The sequence below is a fragment of the Nycticebus coucang genome, chromosome 22 (genome assembly GCF_027406575.1).
Source record: "Nycticebus coucang isolate mNycCou1 chromosome 22, mNycCou1.pri, whole genome shotgun sequence".
NCBI classification, from domain to species: domain Eukaryota; kingdom Metazoa; phylum Chordata; class Mammalia; order Primates; family Lorisidae; genus Nycticebus; species Nycticebus coucang.
The window spans coordinates 54,050,119-54,069,552 of NC_069801.1; the positions used below are offsets into that span (position 1 = coordinate 54,050,119).

The 19,434-nt window shown below is 45.3% G+C and overlaps 1 protein-coding gene and 1 long non-coding RNA gene across 11 annotated transcripts in view; one reads left to right on the forward strand and one right to left on the reverse strand.

The window, feature by feature from the left end:
* The window catches only part of LOC128574520 (uncharacterized), a 42,308-nt gene extending 30,964 nt beyond the window's left edge, over nucleotides 1-11,344 (forward strand). The window contains exons 2-4 of one of the 3 annotated variants that reach the window (XR_008376815.1): nucleotides 8,020-8,140; nucleotides 8,840-8,994; nucleotides 9,774-11,344. This is a non-coding gene — a long non-coding RNA (uncharacterized LOC128574520). Of the gene's footprint in view, nucleotides 1-7,461; nucleotides 8,141-8,772; nucleotides 8,995-9,773 lie in introns of all 3 variants that reach the window. The other 2 variants (XR_008376814.1, XR_008376813.1) reach the window with 2 other exon arrangements.
* The window catches only part of DAB1 (DAB adaptor protein 1), a 1,288,157-nt gene continuing 1,269,214 nt past the window's right edge, over nucleotides 492-19,434 (reverse strand). For all 8 annotated transcript variants that reach the window (XM_053575146.1, XM_053575152.1, XM_053575151.1 and 5 more), the window contains 3 exons: nucleotides 17,258-17,385; nucleotides 16,803-16,913; nucleotides 492-3,840 (listed from right to left, as the gene is read on the reverse strand). In XM_053575146.1, the coding sequence (XP_053431121.1) occupies nucleotides 16,818-16,913; nucleotides 17,258-17,385 (224 nt within the window). In that variant the 3' untranslated portion in view covers nucleotides 492-3,840; nucleotides 16,803-16,817. The remainder of the gene's footprint in view (nucleotides 3,841-16,802; nucleotides 16,914-17,257; nucleotides 17,386-19,434) is intronic.

The window sequence follows — 19,434 nt, forward strand, 5'->3', positions numbered from 1 at the left end:
GAAAATGAAGAGAAGAAAGATAAATGCTTCCTTCTTTGAGTTCCTTAAGCCAGATGACCTTAAACTGAAGGAAGGGGAATTCTTTGACAGTCCAGATTAATCGTGGTTTTCCAATCAATAGTTTAGCAGGCTTTTTTTTTTGCTTTTTAGGAGAAGACAAACTCCACAGGGCTAGTCCCAGGGTCTTGCTTATTTCTGAAAGTTTCACGCTAAGTGTGGTCCAAATAACACATTTACGCTGGGCTTGCTTTCCCCAACACCCTCCTCCCTCACCACTGTGCTTGTTTGCCAAGCACAGCCAGCCCTTGAATTTGACTGAGGACTGAGGACCAACTAATGCTGCCCTGAAGCCTGCTCTTTCTAGCCCAAAGGCAGGACAACGGGAGCTACCGCTGCTCAGACAGAAGCTTAGGGAGGGCCAGTTCCTCTCCTAGCGCCTTGGCTGCTCATCTGTCCAGCAGAAACTTGTGGAATAACGCCAGGCTAAGGTGTTGTTCTCAAACATGTTTATTTGTAACAGTTTTACATGGTGTGTTACAGAAATTAATGGAAAATTTCTAAAAATTTTGCTGTTCTGTTGAATGCATTGTACATAAAGTTAAAAATAATGTGTCCATATATGTTAACAAACTGTCATCTGAGGTAAAGTTAAAGTAGGTGTAGAAATGTACTACAACAGTTGTTTTCTCTTTCTCATCTTTATTAAAAAAATAGGTGTCAGAATGCAGAAATCGAAATGAACCAAACCCACAGAGTAAACATTTTTTTTTTTTTTTTTAAAGAAGGTGCCCGGTACATTACATGATGGGGTTTCAGTGGACAGGGGGATGAATACAAGCTATCAAAAAAGTCTTGCGGCATAGAAAGATGGAAGAGCTATGGAGAAGGGGGACAGAATGACAGGTGGCGTTTCCCTGGTTTTCAAAATTTAAAGTGACAAATTTAGTGCTAGTGAAGGATGAGGAATTAACAGTTGTACACATGGATTTTCTATTGATCTAACCAGAACTGTGCAGACTCCCCATGGTCTTTTGGTATTGGCACCTCAGCTCTTGCTTGGCAATGTCACTGTATTCCTGGGATAGGATACAGTGGTTCTGGGCTCACCAGACAGGGCTTGGGGGGGGGGGGCAGAAATCAAAAAAACAAAACACCTAGAATTCCGCCAATGAGAATATGGACGGCAGTTAAAAATCTTGACTTTATTTCCCTCACTTGAATGCATTGCTTGGAGCCAGTTCCATTTTCAATCTTGTTCAATGAAGGCTGACAAGTCCCTTGGGCTGTTACCTTCTGCTGTGAAATGAACTCCAGACGGTGGACTTGAAACAGCAACATCAGCCCGAGTCCACTCTAATGGTGCGATACTGCAAGACAAACTCAAGACAGCCTAGTGAGGGAGAAGATAGCACCACTTGTTTTGAATCAGAATCATCAACAACAGAACAATTTAAGCAATTACCCCATGGGAGTTGCCTATCTTACCAATTGTCCAGGAAACGCAATTGACCTGATCTCAGGACAAGGCTCATGGCCATGACACCTTTCCCATCTTCCCCTTTCTGGGGAAGGGTTACCTAATACTAACAGGCTTGTACATTCCTGGAGAAATCACGGGGCCCCACGGGGAACAGCCACAGAGGGAAGTACATGGCCCTTCTTAGTATCCCAGTTCTTCAGATACGCATATTCTCTAACAGACATTTGGTCAGTTCCTCTAACTGGAAAAAAAAAAAAAAAATCAGATTCCAGTGACCTGATGGTGTAAAATGTGGGTTTGAAAGGATAATCACTTTGATGGATAATAACATCTCTTTGTGAACTAATTTACAATCATTTTCAACTCAATCTTCCAAATCACTTTAGTTTCTATTGATACGAAGAACCCAATACAGGCTTATTCAAATCAATGATATCAACGGAAATCCTATTTTTCGCATTTTAAAACCGAGTCATCATAATGAACCCCAACTCCAATTAGCCACGTGAATCTTTAAAGTCGTCTGTTAAAACACTAAATTCAAATACTGCAACTGCATAGGAACATCAGGAAAACACATGTGACCTGTATAACAATTCTCTGTAGGGCAAAAATATATAGATTCTTTATGAAAATCATGTGCTAAACATACAAACTGAACACTGCACTTTTTGTCCCATAAATGTAAAAAAAAAAGGAAGCTTAAACTCTTCTGTTCCACCTATAAACAGTCCAGTGGGTCACATGGGGTTAGGTGGGAGTGGAGAGGCCAGGGATTTTCAGAATCCGAAGGTCAGGCCTTCAGAGCATGAATTGTAATTTTTTTGTTTTGCGCATGGGGTGAGTACTCTTGTGGAAAGGCGAGACAATGGAGTCACATGCTCCCCTCCTGTTCCCTATCTGCCGATTGGCCAACTGTGCCACCAGCTGTCCCTGAACTCCAGCTTCCTACCATACGCTCCAGACTAACATCTGGAAGGTGAGCCCCATCCATCAAGTCATCAAGTCTGTCACACCTTGCGCTCAATCTGCTACCTCTCTACAGTGTGACGGTGTTATTAAAAAGCATTTTCATTAACACTTATATTTACAAAAAAAAAAAAAAACTTACTTTTTTTCATTAGAACTCCTTAAAGCCATTTCCCTTAAATATTTAAAGAGTTTAATGGTAAGGTTTTTTTTCTTTTTCAAGTTATAAAATAAAAATCCTGTTTGAATTTTTCCCATGTACAAAAAGAGATAAAGATGAACCGGTTTAACCGTGGAATCAGTTTGTTATTCTGAATATTTACGTCACCATTGTTCCATCAGAGAGTCAGTGTTTATGATCCCAAAACACATTACCAGAATTGTACCAGAATTATTTGGCAAATGACTTTTCTTTGAAAATGGCACATGGAGAAGACACTTGTCTGCATAGTATCACAGCAGCAAGATATCGGAAAAATAAAAAAATATCATTTTATTGTACTTAGAGAGTTTAGAGCTTCTTAGGAAATCAGACGCAGTTTTCATCTTTCTCATCGACGGGATTCGATGTCCTTTCCTACTCACAGAATGAAGGTTCCAGCTGTCTTTCTTCACCAGGATGCAGAATAGCTAAGGGGTTGTTTTGGCAACATTCTTGATCATAATGCATGATCAGCCACGTATGTGTCTTGTGGTTGCAAGTTAATTCATTTCCTACGAGGCTTTCTCCCCCACCCCCAGTTAGATTTCTCCACCCCTATCTAAAAAAAAGTCAAAAGCAATACAAAAAGTTGTACACCCATTCATTTTAAACATGACAAGGAAAGGCAAGGGGAAGAAAATGGCAAACTGGGCCCTGTGGAGTGATGAAAAAAACATCTGGTGTCAAAAAGCATAAGGATGATGATGCTGTGGTCACAGTGGACCCCTGCTTCTGCCTCAAAGCAGTCAGCGCCAACCCTGTTGTCATTCTCTGATGCCTGTTGCTCCAAATTTGATGTCTCTACAATGGTCAACAGGTAGAGAAGTAAAAAGAGAATTTTGATTTTGCACACTGGGTCATCTTAAACCCAGCTAGGAGAGAGCTCATGGTATTTGTCAGGTGAGCATTTGTTTCATTTGTGATTGAATGTTGGGCATTTTTTTATACTTTTTTTTTGTGTGTGTGTGCTGCTATAGATATCTGCCATTGGTTGCCAAAAACATGTAGTTCCCTCTGCTGAATGAGTTCCATCGGCAATCATGAACTTCTTTGTGGGACGAGGTGGGAAAATACGAGAGAACCTGTTGTGGTGCTGAGTCCATGCCAGTCCTGACGCACCCACCAGGAGCTCGCGGCGACGATGCTATTTCTTAGGTCTGTTGATCTGCGCGTAGAGAGGCTCCAGCTCCTAGGGACGGAGAGGGAAAAAGTGAGACTTGCCCTTTTCCACATGGGATTTTCTGAGACAGCTTTGGGAAGGAGGGTTTGGATTAAAACAGAAAAGCGACAGTTTCGGATGGATGACCTTAGATGATTTTTGGATTATCTGATCAGGGTGCATATCATCTTGGAAGAACCCCCCACCCCACTGTCCTTGTTTTTCCAGCTGAATCGATCTCTGTTAAGGAAACCGCGTGGCAGAGCTGGACAGAACATGTGATACAGGCAAGCTGCTTCTCCTTTCTGAGTCTTGGTTTCTCTAACCGCAAAACGGGAATATACTGTTTATCCTGCAAGGCTCTTGGGGGAATTGGAAATAAAATATATAAAGCATCTAGCATGGTGCTTCGTAGTACAGGCCTTCAGAAGATGATAACAATTATTACGAGGCAAATGGACATTTTTTTCAACACAGTTTCACAAAAGTCCACTTGAGACTCCTGAAATACCATTTCAAATTACTCTTTGGTTTCTACAAGCAGTGACGACTGGGTGAACCATTGTGTAAGAAAAACAATTGTGTCTTTAGTTCTTCATTAAAGCTCCTGGGACTCGCTTCCCTTCCATGTGCTGCTTTGGGACTGGCCATTCAGTTGCGTGTTCCCATGGGGCTGTCCAAACACACACTCAGAGATTTTTACCAGCGTGTGACATAGCAAATCTTCAAACCGAGCACAGACAGGAATCGGTGTTTCAGTTTGTGCTGAGATGGCTCAGTGCAAGCTGGCAAAACGGCCTCCAGTCTCAAGCATGCACAGGCCCTCCTGTGAAACTCGGCCTCTATGCCCTCTCTGCAGGATGTTTGTGCCAATGGGCACAATGACGTGTTAATTTTATCTATTTTTATTTTTTCTTTCTTTCTTTCTCTCTCTCTCTCTTTTTTCTTTCCTTCTTTCTTTCCTTTTCTTCTCTCTCTCTCTCTTTCTTTCTTTCTTTTTTGAGACAGAGTCTCACTCTATCTTCCTGGCTAGAGTGCTGTAGTGTTGTATCTCATAGCAACCTCTAGCTCTTGTGCTTGAGCAACCCTCTTGCCTCGGCCTCCCAAGAAGCTGGGATTCTGTAACCCCAGCCTCCAGTGTGCCATCATGCCTGGCTAGTTTTTTTCTATTTTTAGTATAGACTGGGTTTCGCTCTTGCTCAGGCTGGTCTTAAACTCCTGATCTCAAGCAAATCCTCCCACCTCAGCCTCTCGGAGTGCTAGGATTTTAGGCATGAGCCAGCGTGCCCAGCCAGACATTTTTTTTTTTTTTTTTTTGTGGAGACAGAGTCTCACTTTATGGCCCTCGGTAGAGTGCCGTGGCTTCACACAGCTCACAGAAACCTCCAACTCCTGGGCTTAAGCGATTCTCTTGCCTCAGCCTCCCGAGTAGCTGGGACTACAGGCGCCCGCCACAACGCCCGGCTATTTTTTGGTTGCAGTTTGGCCGGGGCCGGGTTTGAACCCATCACCCTCGGTATATGGGGCCGGCGCCTTACCGACTGAGCCACAGGTGCCGCCCAGACATCTTAATTTTATATGTTAGCTCGCTTCCTGCCACGTGAGTAGAGGTCTTCCTGTTTGCTTGTTTTCTTGAATCTTCAGAATGAATTGGCATTTCATGTGCCCCTATAACATGTCTGGGACCAGACTAGGTATTTTCAAATCTATTATCTTTTAAGCTCATCACAACAGCCTTGTAAGAGCTGCTTTCTCTCTTTTGCAAATATGAAACAGAGCACAGAAGAGTTAAGCCATTTGCCCATGGTCACACAGCTAGTAAGTGTGAGAATGAAAAACAGGGTCCAGTGCTTTTTCTATTTCTTGTGTTTTACAACAAAATTGCTGTTGAGAGCATGCACATCCACCCACGTGCACCATCCTCCTGTCTGCCGAGTGCTTCCGAGTTGACAAACACCCCATGTCTTATCTGCCTAACAGTCCTGGGAGTGGCTTCTATTCTTTCCATGCTCATTTTGCAGTAAGAATGTAAGTTCAGGGAGGTCCCACGGTCAGTGTGCTGTCTCTGTGTGTAATACGTCACGTTGCTTTTTACTATAAAGTGCAACAGCCTAGAAGATAAGGTCGTCCAGGCCGTCATTTGACAGATAAGGATCTCAAGCCCAGCAAAGAGAGCTGTGGTTCCCCAGAGCCACACAGTTATTTAATCACTGTGCCAAGAACAGAACCCAGACTCCTGGCAGCAGATGCTGGACAATTTCTTCCAGAACTAGACATGTTGGTTTTTTTCCGGAGAAGTGACTTCCTACCCTGGGAGGTACCCTATTCCACAGTGCGACACAAGTGCCGATTTGTCCCTCTGGGTTTTCTGCCCATACACGTCATACTGCCCTTGGGGATATAAAGAATAAGTAGGATCCTTCTTCCAAACGTCTGATGATAGGAAGACCCCAGGCCTGTTCCTCCATGTCCCCACTCTGGGTTGCCGCTTGCTGGTTCCTTCTGCCATTTATATACACAAACCTAGCACGGTTGATTAATGAATGGCAGTGGTGCTGGTTCTAGTTTTTCACCGTTCTGATCCTTTTGTCCTAAACACACATCAATTTAGCTTTATTCTCTGAAAATCAAACACAGGAAAATCTAAAGAGCAAGATGATTTATTCAGCTCCTTATCTATTCTCAGCCCTCGTCCTGAACTATTTCAAATACCTTTTGTGAGGCCACAGGTGGAACTTTACTGCAGGTTTATGTTCTGGGGGTGCTGGGGGTGGAGCCAACGGAGGTGACGTAGACAACCGTTAGCCTGTTCCTGGGAAGAACAGTTTGCCTTTGCCTGTTCTGGGCTTCCAGGCAGCATCTTAATGTTTCCCGGGCAGACCTTAGCCCATTCTTTTTTGGATGCCCCCAGAAGTCAGGCTGCCTTGATCTCACCCTACAATTTGCTCTCTTCTAATTTTGGAAACTAATTTATCCAGCTGAGAATGACACCTCAAAACAGAAGCCGACGGCAGGCTCAGACAGGGTAATTAGTGCCACCCTGCATTAACTTGCCATAGCTGAGAAAAATATTCACACAGCTCCTGCTCACCGGAATTTAGCTTCAAATACCCATCACAACTGCGGTAACCACTGCAGTCAACTCTCAATTATCCCCACTAATGAAGGGGAGCAGCGGTGTGGAAAACCCCAAGCCGCCAATAATCCCCAAGTCTGCCACTCTGATGCATGATGCGTTTTGGCAATGGCTTTACCTTCCTCGTTACAGAATCTTGTACCCTCAGAGTTAGAGGGGAGCTAAGAAAATCATTCGATTCCAAAATTTCTGACCTGGCTTCTGGTGAGGTCACAAATGGGGTCTTTAAGCTCTTTTCAAAATTCCAAAGAGCCTAAATGGAATCACCTGTTACCCTGTCAATGCTTTTTGGTTTTCTTGACAGATTTGACCACATCGCTGCCCTGCTTTAACTCTTCCAAAGGTTCCCCAGCACCCAGAGGGTAGGGCAAAGCTCCTTGGGGGGCACAGAAAGCCCATTACTCTTGTAGTCCATTAGAGCTAATAAATACCCCTGCTACACCACGAATCAAAACTCTACCTTTAGGTCACGTAAATCATGTTTAAAAAAAAATCTTTCTTTGTGTCTTTGCCAGAACAATCTTTCTGAAGTGGACTTGGTTGTGCCTGCCCACCTGACTCCTTATCATCCAGGGGAAAATAAATGTCAACTCCTCAGGCTGGCTCACAAGGCCCGCCCACGTGGCTCCCCTTTCCTGGACAGCCTCAGCTGCTTCCGCCTAAACCCTTCTAGCATGCAGGGATTTCCCCACCTCTGACTTTGCTCAGATAGGTCCTTCTGTCTTCCCGGCCTTCTTTGTTCTGCATTTGGGAGTTCACACTTTAAGACAAAGCTCAACTACAAAGGCCCCCTGGCCTTTGCAGGGGATGTGAGGCAGCCCAGGGGGATGCGAGACACTTGGGGCCTGTGCAGACACCTGTGCCTTCACTCCTGGGATGGCATCTCCAAGTATGCTCCACAGCGTTCACTGTGCTTTGCCTGTCAATATCCCAAATTCAGAGCAAGAACGTGCAGCGCTGAGTAGCGCCCACGAACAAGATGAGCGGGGAAGATACGAATGAGGAGTTGGCAGGGACTTATGAACTTTAAGCTCATCTGTGTGATGTTGACACATTAATCTTTGTTTTTACAGGACACCAAGGTCAACCATATAGTAAAATCTAAATCAACCCTCCAACATATGTTGAATACCCTATTTTCTTGAAGGTGCGGTAAAAGCGGGGGAGTACAGGACACATCTGAGGCTGAACGAGGTGGGTTTCTTCCTCACTGCAGGGAGAAGAGCAGTGAGGAACACCTCTGCGACGGGGCGTCAGAAAGGACTGGCCAGAGGATTTGGGCTTATGTTTGAGGATGCGGGGGAGGGTCACCAAAGCAGGGTTCTGCTCTGAACTGGATGCTGTCATGAGGGGCAATTTTAGGATTATCTTAACAATTCTTACCCACAAGGTAGGAAAGACTGAACAAGGCTAAAATCAGGAGAGAGGAATGTTTCTTTATTTTGACAATTCGGACAGTATTCACGTTTTGCCTAGGCTCAGTCGTGACTTGATTTTGTCTTGACCCATCATTGTCCCCGGGGAGTCTTGTCTGACGCTGATACTGTGTGAAATGTCCATGAGCAACAGCGGAGGAAGGGCCCAGCTGTGAGGGCCAGACCACAGCTGATGGCCAGAGGCTGCTGTTTGTAAAGATCTCCCACTCAGGGAACCTGGTACGTAACCCTGCTGAGAGCCAGTTTCCTCATCTGTAAAGGGAGGCTAGACATCCTTTCTGTGACAGAGAAAACATGTGTTGCTTAACTAGCACAGAGCCTGGAACACAGCAGATGCTCCGAAAAACGTTAGGTTGCTCATGTCTGGATGTGTGATTTTGCCCTTTATAGAAGATGGTCTGAGGCCTAATCATAACCAGTGTCTTTCTGAACTGCTGCTCCTTCACCCTGTGCACAGATGGATGCACAAACGGGCTTTCAGCTGTGGATGTAATACTGGTGTGGCATCGCCCAGGGACACTGTGCAGAATGAACGTGGAGTTAATCCAAGTAACCTGGCTGAGGGGCCCATGAAGAATGCGGACTTCCACTGTTTGCAGACTACTCCACAAGGTGGTTTTCTTTCTTTCTTTCTTTCTTTCTTTCTTTCTTTCTTTCTTTCTTTCTTTCTTTCTTTTTTTTAGAGACACAGTCTTACTTTGTTGCCCTCAGTAGAGTGCTGTGGCGTCACAGCTCACAGCAACCTCCAGCTCTTGGGCTTAGACAATTCTCCTGCCTCACCCTCCCGAGCAGCTGGGACTACAGGCGCCTGCCACAATGCCTGGCTATTTTTTTATTGTAGTTTGGCGGGGGCTGGGTTCGAACCCACCACCCTTGGTATATGGGGCCGGCGCCCTACTCACTGAGCCACAGGTGCCACCCAAGTTGTTTTTTCTTTTTTTCTTTCTTTCCTTCCTTCTTTCTTTCTCACTCTTTCTCCTTCTCTCCTTCCTACCTTCCTTTCTCTCCCTCCCTTTCTCTCTCTCTCTTTTTTTTTGCATAGAGTCTCACTCTGTCACCCTGGCTAGAGTGCCATGGCGTCACAGCTCACAGCAACCTCAAACTCCTGGACTCAAGCAATCCTCTTGCCTCAGCCTCCCGAGTAGCTGGGACTACAGGCGCCTGGCCTGGCTAATTTTTCTATGTTTAGTAGAGACGGGGTCTCACTCTTGCTTAGGCTGGTCTCCAATTTCTGAGCTCAAATAACCCACCTGCCTCAACCTCCCAGAGTGCTGGGATTACAGAATGAGCCAACGTGCCCAGCAACTGCACAAGTTATTTAATGTGAATTACATGCAGCAGCTAAGCAGACTCACAGAAGGGGACTAATAATGGCTTATACGTATTTACAGAATCCTTGACAGTCCGTCACGGCCTTTCCTACGTCCCATTGGAGTGATCTCACTGGAGCCCCATGAGGCATGTCTTTGGTGTTCCCACCTCTATTTTAACAGCAAGCCAGCAAAGACTCCATGGTTTGATGACTTTCCCAGTCATTCAGCCAGCCTAGGGCAGAGCTGGGATAAACCAGGTTGTATTTTTAGACTGTTATATTGTGATAAAATATAAATAATCTAATGGTTTGCCTTTTTAACAATGTGTACGTATAAAATTCAGCAGCATTAATAACATCCATAATATTGCACAACCATCACCTCTATTTCCAAACCCCTTTAGTTTCCCCACATGGAAACTCCTGCATCCACTAAGCAGTAACCCCCCATTTCCCAAACCCTGTAAACCTCTGATCTACTGTCCATCTCTATGAATTTGCCTGTTTTTCTTCTTATCTTTAAATCAACTTTATGGAGTCACGATGTACATACAATGAAACACACCCACACCGAATGCGCAGTGCAGTGAGTTTTGACACCCACGAGAGGTGCAGTGCACCCCTCACATCACAAACTTCCCTTGCTCCCTTCTGAGTCAATCCGCCCTCCCAGTGGCAGCCCTGCTCTGCATTTGACTGATCCCACCAGATTTGTTTTTTTCTAGAGTCTCAGTTTTTTCCTACCGCCCTCTCTACACCATGTGATTTTGCTCCCATAGAACGTGGATGCTGGAAGGGCCCTCAGCCTCACAGCTCTTCTCCTGCATGAAGACACGTAAGCCCCAGACACAAAGGCACGTTGCCAAAGCCACAAGGACACAGTGGAGAGCCAAGGGGGCAGCCCAGGGTTCCGATGCCCTTTTTTGTGCCTGTTTTCTTCATCCTCTCCCAAGCCCAGCTCTTTGGCATGACGTATCAGGGCAAAGAGTTTCCTCCATCACATTACAATGACAGCCTCTTCGAAGCTACCTAAATTGGGATTAGCACTTTGAGCCCATTCAACGTTGATTATATTTGTCTGAGCGAAGCTTGGCCACATGTAGCAAAAGTACATCAAAAGAAATACATCTGTAGTAGCAGAGAGAACACCGCATGCTGATACAGGCAGCCTCAGAGGCGTGGTAGGCGGTAGGCCATGCAACCTGCCTGCTCAGCCAGCTCAGCTACACTCCATCCCGGGAGGCTGGGGTGAGCGCAATCAGAGCAGAGCCAAGCTGGGGGTTAGCCCGGAGCTGGGAGGTGAGCCAAGCTGGGGTCCCGCAGCATCTCCCTGCCTAGGCACAGTAGCTGCAGCCTCCTGGTCTTTTGGGCCCAACCCGCGAGCTAGCTCTGTGGGCATTTCAAATTTCCTGGCTTGGCAAATGAGACAGGCAGTGGTAGCCAGAGTGGAAATTAGGCTCAGATAATTCAAAATTCTATCTGAATTCATGTTTACAGTGAAGAAAAATACCCGGGTTTAGGGAGCCTTTAGAAAGGAGCCGGCAATCCTCAAAACCACCTGTAGGAACTCACAAAAGCATTTCACCTGCCCGGGGCTCAGCCTCGTCTGCTGCAAATGGAATCTGTAATATCCTCCACCAGGGGTTGTGGGATATAGTAAGTGAACTCATGTAACTCCGTCTTTTTTATTTGAAGAGAAAGAAAAAGAAAGCTTTCTGACCACTTTCAGCCAGAAAGTCTGGCCATCAGGGTGGAAAGGTCTTCAGAACGCAGAATAGACGTCACGAGTGGTACTTAAGAGGTGGATGCTGCCAATGCAATTGCTCCCGAGGGTCCTGGGTGCTGAGACCCACCAGTGAATACACCACACACGCCCTGAGCTCCCAGGGGAAGGGCACGTCCTGATCACTAGAGCATTTCTTGGTCAGTAACAGCGATGCCGGGCACAGATGACCTTGCACACATACCTCGTCTTTTGTAACCCTGCATAGCAGCAGGTAGGGACACTGAGGGTGATGACACCACTCCTCTGCCATTGCCAGGGAGGACTTCTCTGACTAAGCCCCTAGATCTAGGACTGACTTCGGGGGAGGCTAATGAAGTCCCTGTATTCTAGGGATTTCCGCCTTTTCTTTCATTATCTGGGAGCATGAACAGCCTGGGGAAGAGATGCTGGTGGAGGATCTTTGGGGATTGGTTCCACGCTATAGCTGGGTGACCTTGGACAAGTTAGAGGGTCTTAGGATGTCAGAACGGCAAGGGCTGTGGAACTGATTTACAGGAGAGGAAACCCAGGGTCAGAGATGAAGCCGTCTGCCTCATGGCGTGTGTCTAAGTTGAAGGGCCGCTGCTGGAACCAGGGGTCCTGGCTCTGTGGGAGTGTCCTGCATTACTTACTCTGGGTCTAAACTCCAATCCTGGTCCTCTTAGATGTGAATGCCAGCATTTGGGCCAATTATTAACCTCTCTACCTTACACATGTGTGAGCTAGGAATAACAAAAATACTAAAGAACATTCCCATGAGGAATGAATTAGGTGCTTCTAGTAATTTAAAGATGTTTTATTAGTAGCAGGGAGAGAAAGGCATTGTTATTACTTTCTGCACAGTGATTCTAGAGACACTGAGTGTGATCTAACTCAGGGGTTTTAGAAAGCTATGGTCTGTTAGCCAATTCTAGTAGCTGCCTGTTTTTACAGATAAAATATTACTGGAACACAGCTACATCCTGTCGTTTAGGCATGGACTTTTGCTGCTTTCCTGTTTCCAGTGACAGAGAGGTTCTGCCGGAGACCATTTGGCCCTCCAGGCATAAGTATTTGCAGAATTTGCTGACCTCTGGTCCAGATGCAGTGGGTATTCCACCTGTACCCTTCCTGCAGCTGAACCATGTGAACCCTTCATGCCAACCTGTGATTTTTTTTTGACATTCAGGGGTTGTACCTAGCAGCCTCTGGCATCTCTGTGTGGACATGATATGGGCACTACAAGTGATCCCAGGGTAAACTCCCTATCTTTGTCCTCAAGCCTGCTTCTCCATGCTTCTCAGCATGATGACTGGGACCACCGGGATCCGAGCTGGTGCCCTTTTTCTCACCTCCCATGTCCCTTCCTCTTATCTTCCTGCTGATTTCATCTTTTCACTATCTCTTGGTAACGGGCCTGCCTCTCCATCTTGGCCAACACTACCCTCGGCCAGAGCCCGGCTGTCTTCTGCCTGACCCACTCCAACGCCTTTCTGGGTGGGGGACCCCAACAGAACGTCTCTGTCTTCATGTTGGTTTGAGGACATGGTTCCCTCCAGAAGCTAAGTTGGACTTGGCCTTGAGTTCTCTGTCCATGAAACAGGCAGATTATGTGTATTTCTGAGATGTGTGTGTGTCTCTTTATTTGTTTGGTTGTATATAAAAACAGAATATTAATAATAATCTCAGACACATGCGTTTTACTTTTAAGGCTTACAAAGCACTTTCATGATACCATTCGATTCCTGGACAGCCTGCCGAGAAAAGTATTGCAATTATCTATATTTATCCATATGAAGGGCTAAATGTTGCCTAAGGTCACCTGCTTTGGAACCATAACTCAGACCTAGTCCCTTGACTTGGTATTTCTTTTCTTTTCTCTTGCTCTCTCTTGTAAAGCTTCTTCCTCCCAAAGCATCTGAAGTTCAGCTTTCCTTTCCCTTGAGCACTAGAAATCCACCAGGTAATACTTTATATGTCCTGCATTTCCACAGCAAAGATCGGCATTACAAAATGACAGCACCTTATTATTTATGGCAAGATCTATTGTTACTAAAGGAGGCAGACCAAACAATTCCCCATTGTTACAGATGCTGCTTTAATTTGACAGCTGGGAAAGTCTGATAGGCAGTTTATTTACTTAGCCGTTTAACCAAATAAATGTTTTCATTTCTCTTTCATCTCCTCAAAAGCTAATATTTTGCCCTCAAAATTGGTCCAGCAACACATCAGTGAAGTATAAATTACCTGCCATTCCCACACCAGCCATTATAATATTATGTTGGTTCTTTTTTTGCCCCTGTTGACCCAATCTTTCAAAGACACACGATTCTCCCAGATGGGAGGGCAGGGGGAAAAAAGTGAAATAATTGAAGATCTTTTCCTTTATTGCTAAAACAGAAATGCTGTTTTTGAGATTGGCCCTGAAGCTTCCCCCTACAGGGATTGAGTCTGTGTGTCTCTCCTCACTACGGGGTGATAGGGCTGTCACTTATCAATAGATGTCATCCCTACTTACTCAGAACTGTGTGGGTATTTCTAATAAAAAACAGCCGGAGATAATGGTTGCAAGGGCGATAAGAGAGACAGGAGTCTTGCGTTCCAATGGTATGAAAGCAGAGAGGAAAATAAAGCCATGGGCAGAACTAGCCCTGGATGGAATCCCTTCTCCAAATGTCTGGAAAGGCAGTTAAGAAATTGCAGTCCGTAAATTTTTCATGGGGGTGGATGGCGGAAAGAGATGGAGATGGAAAGATCAAACGTGGCTTGTGCTGCTGCTTATGAAGGGACCCAGCGTGTCTCATCCTGGACTTCCCCTGGGGGTGGCGCAGGGGATAAGTCTGCAAGGCTGGCATCAAGCCGCTTGGCATGGGATTCTGGATAGGGAATCGTGAAGTCTATGGGCTAAGCTATCCAAGGGAGAAAGCTGATTTGCTGAAGATTACAGGCCAGCCCTTGTCTGGAGCTGAGAGGTATTTATGATTTGTATGTGAATTTAAGACTGCTCATTTTTGGAAAGTCAGAGGGGGCCTGTGAGGTTCAAATCATTCTGATCTTGGGACAGAGCAAGCCAGAGAGTCTGAAGTAAGCTTTATCTTTCTTTTTTTTTTCTTCCAAAGCTGTCTTAGTGCATATGGAAAACTAATTATCTCCAAATATGAAGTACAAAGCCGAACAACCCAGCCAATGGCTTTATGGGCAATAAGGGCTGAATGTATAAAATTCAAGGTAGTAGGGAACCAACATTTCTTGAACGTTATGATGATGATGGTGGTGGTGGTGGTGACACCAGCTAGCATCTCTTGGGTACTATGTGCTAGGCACTATGCTAAGAGCTCCATCTATACCACCTTATTTAGACCTCACAATAACCGACGAGGTCAACACTATTTTTATCTCTATTTTTCAAATGAAGAAAATACGAAAGAGAATGATTATAAGACCTCAGGAGTGTCACACAGCTAAGAAGTGGTAGAGCCAGATTCTGTAATGTTCAGACAATGTTACTCCAGAATGCAGATTTTTTAAAGCTGAGTTTTAAGACGAGTACTCATCTACCTCCAATGTTAGACATTCAACATAAACTTTCTAAGTTAGATCATGGAGAATATAAGGCCCTTCTGGCAAATGAAGGACCCAAGACTCAAATTCTTGCCCAAGATTTCCCGCTAGTAAGGAGCTGAGCTAAGATTTGAACTCACGTTCCAAATCCTGAGCTCTTCCCATTAGACCTTGCTATGTCCATTTATAACTCAGCCACGACTTGGGGTGCCAGGAAACATGGAAAAGACTGAAGCCCCACAAGACGGTTCAGCTCGTATGATTGTCTAAGCCGAACAGGCTCATAAATACAGGGGATTGATCCATTGATGTGCAAATAGTGTAAGTCATCTTTGTTTTCTGGAAGAACTTCAATTTCAGGGTGATGTTTGCTGTTATCCTGATGAATGGCCCTTGTCACCTCTGGCTCATTCATCATATTTTTTCAAGGAAAGTTTCAGCTCATGAAATACAACACGCGCAAGGGGTAAAATAAAACCTCTTGGGGAATCATCCCGAGGGGTCTGCCCATAATCGCCAACTTTTCTTTTTCCTTGAGCAATGACTTCGCTTTGACTGGACCAGCTCTCAAAATAGGTTTTGCCAGACTGGATTTTTAAATGAGTCTGAGGTGGGTTTACAAGGGATGATGTATTATCACATGCCACTGTACTGATATGAAATGTGGCGATGTATACAGAATGTTGAGTTCTTTAATCATAAAATCTATTAACAAAATGTACTTTCCAAGCACTGTATTAGCTTTCAATAACCGTCAAAATAACTTACATGAGGACTGAGAATGATTCTGTGGTAGCCTCACAATCCATTTGTGAGAAGTGGAAACTGTTTACCATTTTAATGATTCTGACCATACTATCCAGGACTTTAAAAAAAAAAAAAGCAGCAGCAGCAGCTCTTTGGGAATGGCCCTGCAAGCCTTATATGGAAAACTAGGAAAGTATCTGAAAATTGAACACATTTGTCAAGGAGTGACCTCAGAAATCATGTCTGGGTACAAGGTGTACTCCTGTCCCCGAGGAGGTTTGCCTCCTCAGCTCCTTTCTTTCCATAAAATCAGATGTATTGAAATTCAAGTGGCCAAAGCCACTTCTAGTAAATCTAAGTACACCTCTCGCAAAGTAGCTGCTGATGGAATCTGAAGTGACTGGGTGGCAATCCACACGCCCCAGCACAGGTGCAAACAGCAAAGCCTCAGAAGTGAACACTGCACGTTTTGGGGCTTGAATTTCACCCTGGAAGAGGTGCGGGGCCCTTTCTGGCCAGACAGGAAGGGCTGACTCTCTCTCATCTCCAACACCCTGATTTCAAGCCCTGCCTGTTTGTGCTTCTTAGTCGGGCCGCTCGGCGTGTTTCAGATCTGCGGAGTGTAGGCAAATGCAGTGACATTTTGCTTACAATTTTAAAGCATCTAGGCCAGGGCTCAAGGAAAAATGACTAGGGAGGGCAGAATGTGTTCACCTAGGAAGCTAAGATGAGGCCTGGTCAGTACCGTAGGACTGTCACCACGGCCCACTCAGAAGAACATATTCATAAAATGAGGACCGTTCCCTGCTTCTGTCCCCAACCCCTGTCTCCCAGGATATGTCAAAGGTCATGCATCCATGAGGGAAAACAAAGTGGACAGTAGAAACCAGGCGAGAGGGGACGGTGCAGACAGTGGTGATGTAGCAAGGCACAGAGAGACACTGCAGACATTGGGGGACAGCTCAAGCAGGGACACAGGGTGCAGACACTGGGGACCGGACTTCAGAAGTAAAGAGCAAGCACAGGGCAAAGGAGATAAAAAGGACAGATACCTACCCAGGCCTGCGCTATCTAGCTACCAGCCTGTGGGCTTACATTATCACCACTGGGCTCCCCACTGGGCTCCCCAAATGGATCACTGTTGGATGAGGCCTGTGATCCATCAGGCTAGAACAAAAGAAGAGAATACTTTTTTTTTTTCTCTTTTCAACAGCTGGAAATATAAGACAGCCAGCAATACGTTCATGCAGCACATCTAGTTATTTAAAAGGTGCGATTTCAGTTTGAGGAAGCCACACCAAATGCCGACTTGCAGTGACAAGTTAATAAAAGGACAACCTTTTCCGGCCGACTCCTGGGGACCCTAAAGAAAGCCCCTCAGCCACCCCTTGGGAACTTCAGAGTCTGAGCCAGCGTTCTTTTTGTATGTGGGCTTCCTCGTGTCTGTTTTGGTTACGGACATTTTCATTCTAAGGAAAATCAGAACCGGAAAGAACAAATCGGTCACTTACAGCTTCTTGCTCTTCGCTTTTGCTGGGACTCTCGAAGCCCTCTTCGAAGATGTCATCCGTGGTGGGATCGCTGGCGTGGGACGCAGATGATTTGGATGGAGAGCTCTGTCTAGGGGCGGGGGTGGGAGCTGCAGAGACCAGGCAGAAAAACAGGAAACATCCTAAGTGCCCGGGTGCAAGGATTTGCATCTCACAGAAACCCCAGGAATCCGCTTATTATATAGTCAAGTCAACTCAGGGCATTCTTCTTCCCGTCTCAAGTTAAATCAGCTGAACGTCTGAATTCCTTTTTTTACATATTGATCTCATTTTTACTCGCACTTGACTGTAAGGAAGGAACTCATCCACACTGAAAGGTGAGGCAGGTTTCTGGGGGATGGTCCTTGTACCACCAGCAGCAGCAGCATCCAGAGATTTGTTAGACATGCCAATTCTTGGACCCTACCCCAGATCTACTGGATCAGAAAGTCTGTGTGGTAATAACCCTACAGGTCATTCTGACACATGGTCCAGCTGAGAACTACTGGGCTATGACTCCCGCCTTCCCTTCTTTCCTTCCTTCCTTCTTTCCTCCCTCCCCTTGCTTCCATCAGATGACACATTGATTGAGTACCCTTTATGTGTCAGTGTTAGAAATTTTACAGACAATATCTCTAATCCACATAAAGCCTTTTAGGGGTGGAGGTTATCCCAATTTGACAGGGAAGGTTGCTAATTTGCTCATGGCAACTGGTAGGGAACCAGGCTCTGGATCCTTGCACATAGTAGGTCTTCCGTAAGCACATGTTAAATAGAAAGTGTCTCGGTGATCTGGAAAAACAGACGTACCTGATGGCAACTTCACAGCTGATACGTTTTCTATAAATGTAAAAGAAACATGTGGGGCTGCCTCCCGCATTGACTCTCCTTTGTTCCAGACTTTATAACACATGGACCACTGGACACTACCCTTCTTTCATTAATTTCTAATCTGCCATTAAAAATGCCAGTCATGGGCTCAGCACCCAGTGAGAGAGGTGGCAAGCCGTGGTTTAGTAGCTGAATTTCAGATGCTCTTGATGAGGTCTCCCTTTGTAATGCTCCAGGACTTAGACATCAGATAGATTGTAAGACTTAGGGGTGTACTTTTCACCCCAGTGAACCTCTATTTACAACAATGATGTTATTTCATCATTTATTGTATATCATGTGCTGATGAGTCAGACCCTGTGCTAGGTACCTTTTGTTCATAAACACTCCCTCACGCAAACACCTTTTTCTTTTTTCTTTTTCCCCAGATGAAGGAACTCCTTTGCTCAGAGAGGTGAGGTGACCTGCTAAGGCTTGGCACAGCCATGAGACACCAGACACTGTCATTTAACCTGCACTGTCTGACGCCATCCAGACCAGCTGGGCTTTTCTGTTTGAGGTTTGTTTTTGGTGCAATTGATTTCTCACTCAAAACATTTCTATTGGGGCTATCAATGGATAAGAGGCTATAAAAACTGGTTTTGCTCATTTTATTTAAAATAAAACATTCAGGGCAGTGCCTGTGGCTCAAAAGAATAGGTGGTGGGTTCAAACCCAGCTCCGGCCCAAAACTGCAAAAGTAAATAAATAAAAAATAAAAGAAAACATTGAACTTTCTTTTTAAAATGCGAAATGAAGTCAGTTTTATTTCACGAGATGATTATGGAACAAACTAGTTATTGTGGGTTTAAAGCCAAATGAAAACACCCTGATGGGTAGTAAATATTAGCTTAATGGGATCCTGACTTGTGTGTGAAGTGGTTTACTGCCGACTAAAGCTGAGAAGCCAGTCTGAGCTCTAATGCCGACAGGTATACCGCTCAACCCTCTCCAGCCAGACCAAGGGGAGCATAACCAGAAATGTATTTATGCAAGTGTCTCAACCTTTACAAGTCTTTATGGGGTGTGTCTGTTGTCTAAAGCAGGGGTTCCCAGTCTGGAGTGATTTCACCCCTTGGGCACATTTGGCAGTACCTGGAGTCATTTTCTAGTCTCGGTGACTAAAGTCTCTAGTGAGTAGAGGCCAGGGTTGCTGCTCAACGCCCTGCAAGGCACAAGACATCCTCACAGCAAAGAATAATCTGGCACCAAACGTCCACGGTGCCAAGGTTGCAAAATCCTGCTATAAAACACAGTGGCATCGAAAGGACCTGTGTTTTATACACTAC